General features: G+C 39.3%; 1 protein-coding gene across 1 annotated transcript; it reads left to right on the top strand.

Annotated features, from left to right (window-relative positions):
• Positions 1-2175: 2175 nt before the first annotated feature.
• Positions 2176-5734, top strand: crx (cone-rod homeobox). Its single transcript, XM_060913449.1, has 3 exons — positions 2176-2263; positions 4114-4265; positions 5177-5734. The coding sequence occupies exons 1-3, from the start codon at positions 2176-2178 to the stop codon at positions 5732-5734; spliced, it is 798 nt and encodes a 265-aa protein (XP_060769432.1).
• The last annotated feature ends 1105 nt before the right edge of the window (positions 5735-6839 follow it).

Here is a 6839-nt window from a genome sequence, read left to right as displayed (position 1 = left end):
CTCTAATGTCCAGTGGAACTGTCTGAAGTTCTAAGCAATGGTTCAATGGTGCAGTCTAATACTTCTGAAGTCTATAGTCAACAACACAAAGCTGAGTGTTTGGGTCAGTTGTTATTGTTGAATTTATTTTATATGTAATTTCATCTATAGTATAGTTCATTATAACGTTAACTATTGTGTGATGAAGAAAAAATTATGCTGACTTTGGATCCTATTGAGGAACCTGCACAGTCCAGCAAATATGATTTTATCAGGCCAACCATCTGTGTGATGAGAAGATAAGATGTTTGGCCGGTGTTTTTACTCTGTCTTGAACGGATCAACATCGTCTTTTTGTCAAAGTGCTAATTTCTCTGAATTATACAAACCTACATCCCATATTGCTCTCTCAATCATTAACATACATGCATACATTAACCAAAATCCATCCATCCATCCATCCACCCACCAATCTATCCAGGCACCATTTGGCCTATTCATTCAATGTTGCATTTATCCATCCATCCATCCATCCATCTTTTCCATTAATACAGTCATTCATTCCTCGATCCATCATCAACACAGCCATTCATCAATACAGTTATCAATCTAGCCATCATTATCTATCTATCTATCTATCTATCTATCTATCTATCTATCTATCTATCTATCTATCTATCTATCTATCTATCCTCAGTAAGGCCTCTTTCCATCTTCTTGAACTTGATCTCCTTGATCTTTTCCCATTATTTCTTCTCACGTTGCACCTGACTGTATTCTGTCCATCACGTGAGACACGTCTTCTTGTTTTGACAGAAGGAAGTGCACTGTCCAGCAAGAACAAATGTTTTTTACATTTCATTTCTGCACCTTATATGACTTTTTGACGATAAATTCACAACTACAAGGTACAAAAATGTAGAACCTCAGTGACACACACCGTGTCCTGAAACGTACCTTTTTCTGTGTGCTCTCTCCATCCTCTTCTCTTCTTTCTGCCCCACTGATGAGAAATGACTCTTTTCCCTCTTTATCCTGTACTAAGAGACTTATTGAGATTTATTTGAGAGAAAGCACATCATAATAAGTCAGCCCAACTGTCTCTCTCTCTCTCTCTCTCTCTCTCTCTCCATGTGATTAAATACAGCATGACAAAATTAGTTCAAATATATTCATCTTTTATGAGATAATAAACAAACAAGCATGTGTGTATATTACTGTATGAAACAGATCCGATTATCGAAGTGTGACATTTGAAACAATGGCATTAAAGAAAATGTGAGTTTCAAGCAACCTTTCTGATAAACATTTCCATTTGAGTCAATCATGGAGGGATGGAATCCAACACTTTTAACACATCACTGCCAGATTATTTTATTTTATTTATTTTTTTAAGTGTGATGCCATGAAATAACTTTTTGTTTCCCTGAAGAACCATTTTTGATGTCGGGATGTAAATATGTTTCTCACACCAATAATAATAATAATAATAATAATCACAATAAATGTTACTTTGCCATCAGATGACAGAAGAAACAATCAGGAAGTGATGATACTGGGTTCACTATGTACACACTCAGAAGAAAACATCCTCAATGTACCTTTCATACTTTTCTTTAACCAGAAAACTGCATATAGTGTACCTTTAACCTTTTACTCAGAAAGGTAATTATGGTCCAATTATATTCACTTCCATAATAAATATACAAAAGGTGTCTCCTTGAATCACAAAAGCATCAGTTCCTGAGATATATTTTCAGAAATGTATATTTATGGTGTCAAAAACATAGAGTGAGACGGGGTTTTTTCCCCCTAAAAGACAACTTTAGTACACTTTACTTTTTTTTTTTTAAAGTGCATGTAATGGAATGAAAAATAACATGGCATTCATGAGTAAAAAAAAAAGGCATGGAAAAGGATTTTGCATTGAGTTCAGGAAGAGGAAGGAGAATGAGAGGAGAGGGAGGGAGAAAAGAGAGACAGAGAGACAAAAGAGATATAAAGAGAGAGAGAGAGAGAGAGAGAGAGAGAGATCTACTCATTGATTAGCTCTCCTTTCTCTGTGCTCTTCTGATTTATTTATTTTTAAATACATCACAGTCTGAAGTCAGTTGTCGTGAGTTGTATAAGTTGTGTGTGTGTGTGGATGAGAACAGAGGTTCTTTGGTTCTCCTGGTGCATTAGTAGGAGGTCAGCATGATGTCCTATGTGAAGCAGCCTCAGTTCGGATTAACGCTGCCAGCTCCGGGGATGGAGCTCCTGCACACCGCCGCCTCCTTCCCTGGTCAGTACACCTCTCACCAGCTCTTTAAAACTTTATTATAATAGTTCAGTAGTTTATTATAGGATATAATAACGATATATTATATATTATAGGATATAACGATACTGTGCATCAGTCTTAGGCATCCTATTTTTTTCATATAAACTTTATTGATTTCTATTTTATGACTTCTCCATTATTGAGTCAAAACATTACAAAAACATTTTAGAGTTCTAAACGTTCGGTTTTTTTCCCAGCACAAAATTAAATGTTACAGAAAAAAAAAATTGTATCTGAGCAGCATATTCCATAAAAGAGCACTTTTCAGATTAAAAAAGAAAACATAATGAAGGCTGCTGGGTTTTGGTGTAAAATGAAGAAGCGAGTGTGACAGTCAGTGTCCAGAAGAACTGTGGCTGGTTCTGTAAGATGCTCAGGAAAACCTACAGATCATTTCTGCATAAAACTGCACTCACTGGACCTGAGACTAAAGCAAAGGGTCTTCTCACACCAAACTGACTTTGTTTAATTTATTATGGCTTACTGATTACTGTTCATAGTATTTTTTTAAATGTTGAAACATTTAATTTCATTATTATTAAGCCATTTTTGGTCGACAGCATTTCTTTACATGTGCCTCAGACTTGCACAGAACTGTATATTACTGTATTCTTATAGCTAGTTATCGCCAAATTGACTGGACACATCAAAAGCTCATTTAACTCATAGATATAGAAATAGACCTATAAATAATTTTAACCTGGACCTACTGTGGTCCATTAGCGAGCATTTCAGGCTGTTTGCATAAATAAATAAATAAATAAATACAGCCAAAATACTGCTGTACATATTTAAATACTGAGGCTCATATTGAAATATTTGGAATGGATTAGGTTCAGAGGGATTCAGGGTGAAATTTGTGTTTCTTACAGCGAATGGTTTCCCAGTTACCAATTATTTTCTTTTAAAAGCCATTAATTTTATGGTGCAACTTGAAATTTTTTTTTATACATGGAATGTGTATTTTGATTTCCAGAGTTACGCGTCACCTGAGTTTAGCCATCTCGATTGTTTGTGACTTCATCGACAGAATGTATTCACGTAACTTGAACTTGACTTGCATAGAAATAAACTCTACTCGAGAGAATAAAGCTCACATACGCCTAACAAACTGTGAGTAAATGGAAAGGAATATAGATAAGCTTAAACTTGTGCATGAAAAAATTACAATCAAGAAAAAATTTTTTCTCAGTGTCACAATCTATACGATATACTTGGATTGACTTTTTTGTTCCTTTTAAAAAAATTTTATTCACAAAACTTAAAGTAAAACAGATACCAAAAACTACACACAAAAATATAGTCGATAAAGAAAACAAAAAGATCTAAAAAAAATTTGATTTTGCATCAACTTGAGTGTTTACATCCAAATATTTTCCTCATGACGAAATGATACTCAGTTACTTTTGTGGGCGCGTTTATATTTATTTGTTTGCTTGTTTACATTCTGACTAAACGTATGCCATGACTTTACATCTTCGGAAACTCTTTTGTCAAACATTTGTCGCAATTTTTGAAATCAAAGATTATCAAATTTGTTCAACATGGAAGAAAATGAGCACTTCAAACTTAAAAGTTATATATATTTTTATCAATATTATACTCAATATAACAAATTTATCTTGCTAAATGTAGATTTTATGGTATCCGATAGTAAATAAATATCATTTAACCAAGGGCAAACTCATCCAAAGTGACATTTCAGTGTACAGGTATACTGTGTTTCTCTGTTCTGTTATTAATGCACCGATGTTATTATTCACTCTACAAATAGAGAATTATGAAACCAATGCCTCTGTATCTGTCTTTAGCAACTCCAAGAAAGCAGCGTAGAGAACGTACTACCTTCACGCGCACTCAGCTGGACATTTTAGAAGCACTGTTCACAAAGACACGATACCCAGACATCTTCATGAGGGAGGAGGTGGCACTCAAAATCAACCTGCCTGAGTCCAGAGTACAGGTGAGACCATTATCATGCAGTACAGCTGTGATACAGATGTGCAGGTGAAATCTGTTTTATCCCATGAGTGAGAAGAGAGTTGACACACTGCAGACTGTGGGTGAAATACAACCAAGTATGAATGAATCACTGGTGGTCCACCACCAGGTGAGACCCAGGGATACATAGGACACTGCAAGGTGTCAGTGAGATTGACATGATCACAGACCGGACAAGGAAGTTGCAACAAGGAGGATCTACAAGGTACAGGTGTGACATGGGTGAACTTACCCGAGTACAGCTGAGATCTAGTTCTTTTGGGTACAGGTATGAAAAAAAAAATCCATTTAGGTTCTAGGGGATTCCTAAAAGGTGTGATGCAACATGTGAGATCAGATTCCAAAGAGTTCCTCCTCTCAAAATTTCGAGACACAGGTGTGATCTCTCTGAGTAGATACAAGACGCTGCAAGGCACAAGTGAGACATACCTGAGTACAGGTAAGACAAAAGGGGATCCAGATCAGACCTACAGGTGAGATACTGGTGCAGGTAAAGCACTGCATGGTACAGGTGTGGAAACATGTCATAATGAGACGTTCATGAGATACAGTTGGTCCTACCAAGAGACACAGATCTGTGTTTCAGTGTTCATGGAAGGTGTGCAGGTGCTGCCAGTGAGGCCAGTTGCTACTATTTCTTTCATTTTAATTTTACACTGTTTTCCTCAAAGATGTGGGCATCTCAAATATAAAAATATTGATTTTATTTATTTGTTTACTAGTCTCTACTAATCTAGAGACATCCCATAATTGTTGCTCTTTCTAATGGTTTAAACTTTCCCATGTTTGATCACTACTCTTTTATTCTTTATTCTTACTTCCTCCTGCTATTAATTGTCTCTCTGGTTTCCTCTGTCGGTCTTATTCTTGTAGGTTTGGTTCAAGAACCGACGCGCCAAATGCCGTCAACAGCAGCAGCAGCAGTCTAGTGGCCAGCCCAAGCCTCGCCCTCCCAAGAAAAAGGCCACTCCTCCCCCAGAGATGCCCTCTGATCCCTCCAACATCTCCGTGGCCCCACCTCCTCCTCCTCCTCCTCTTCCAACCTTAGGGTCTGCCTCTGTGTCCGTTTGGAGCCCCGCCTCTCTGTCGCCACTCCCTGACCCCCTGTGTAGTTCAGGTACCGCGTGCATGCAGCGTCCGTATTCCATGAGCTATGGGCCAGTGTCGTCCTCCTATGGCACAGGCTTTGGCTCGTCGCCATACTTCGATTACGGCCCTTACCTGTCACCTGTTACCTCTCAGGGAGCTCTCTCGCCCCTTGCTGTGCCCTCCGTAGGCACCTCGCTGAGTCAATCACCCTCGCTTGCCTCGCAGGGGTATGGTGTCTCCGCCTCGCTCGGCTTTGACTGCCTCGACTACAAGGACCAGCAGGCCTGGAAGCTCGGCTTCAGCACCATCGACTGCCTCGATCACAAGTTCCAGGTGTTGTAATGTGAGGGGAAAGGAAGTGGGAACATGAGGGAAGAGGAGAAACACTGCCATTGCTGAGAATTTCGTACCTTGGAGAAATTTGAGGACTGATTTGAGAGGCTGTCCATTTTGAAAAAAAAAAGGCAGCTGCTTTTCTGTGACTGGCTGACACTCTTGAGTGATCTTCATGATGAACTTACCTCGTATACATTCACAGATTTATATCTACACATACAATCAGAGAGCAGAGCCTTAGTTGAGTCTCTGCCCAGCCATCTTTCTGTCTTTCTATTTTCTTTGTACTTGTTTGATTTTCTCTTCTAGAATGCTGACTGCACTGTGCTTTTAGCTTGCTCATATTTATCAACTGTTAGATTGTAAAACTATTCAGTGTCCTTCTATGTAGTTGTCATTAAAACTGATTTGTTGCTGTAATGGCTCCTTTGGATCTTTTGTTGGTTTGGAGGATGATTTTCTTGTGTTGGGCGGCACGGTGGTGTAGTGGTTAGCGCTGTCGCCTCACAGCAAGAAGGTCTGGGTTTGAGCCCCGTGGCCGGCGAGGGCCTTTCTGTGTGGAGTTTGCATGTTCTCCCCATGTCCGCGTGGGTTTCCTCCGGGTGCTCCGGTTTCCCCCACAGTCCAAAGACATGCAGGTTAGGTTAACTGGTGACTCTAAATTGAGCGTAGGTGTGAATGTGAGTGTGAATGGTTGTCTGTGTCTATGTGTCAGCCCTGTGATGACCTGGCGACTTGTCCAGGGTGTACCCCGCCTCTTGCCCGTAGTCAGCTGGGATAGGCTCCAGCTTGCCTGCGACCCTGTAGAAGGATAAAGCGGCTAGAGATAATGAGATGAGATGATTCCATAAATGCTAACTGAGACTGATTCAGACATGGGGAGGTTGGATGTGAGTGCAGGTTTTTAAGTTAATCAAGGCAGATACAAGGAGGCACAAGATCAGACTGATCTACAAACAGACTAGACGAGGAAAACACATACTTGTAAACAAGGTACTAGTAATCCTCTGGTACCCATAAATGTGGATTGTGATATCGAGTCATTGTATTTCTACACTGACTGTGCTTTGTCACTATTGAATGTTACTGCCATCTACTGGAGTATAAGATG

Source organism: Neoarius graeffei, chromosome 28 (genome assembly GCF_027579695.1).
Source record: "Neoarius graeffei isolate fNeoGra1 chromosome 28, fNeoGra1.pri, whole genome shotgun sequence".
Lineage (NCBI taxonomy): Eukaryota > Metazoa > Chordata > Actinopteri > Siluriformes > Ariidae > Neoarius > Neoarius graeffei.
Note: the sequence above shows the minus strand (reverse complement) of the source record. Positions and strands in the feature narration are given on the sequence as shown.

Excerpts from the sequence above, each read along its gene's own strand:
- crx (XM_060913449.1), top strand. The coding sequence starts at position 2,176 with ATGATGTCCTATGTGAAGCAGCCTCAGTTCGGATTAACGCTGCCAGCT. Across the intron at positions 2,264-4,113 it reads CACCGCCGCCTCCTTCCCTG|CAACTCCAAGAAAGCAGCGT; the intron begins GTCAGTACACCT and ends ATCTGTCTTTAG. Across the intron at positions 4,266-5,176 it reads TGCCTGAGTCCAGAGTACAG|GTTTGGTTCAAGAACCGACG; the intron begins GTGAGACCATTA and ends TTATTCTTGTAG.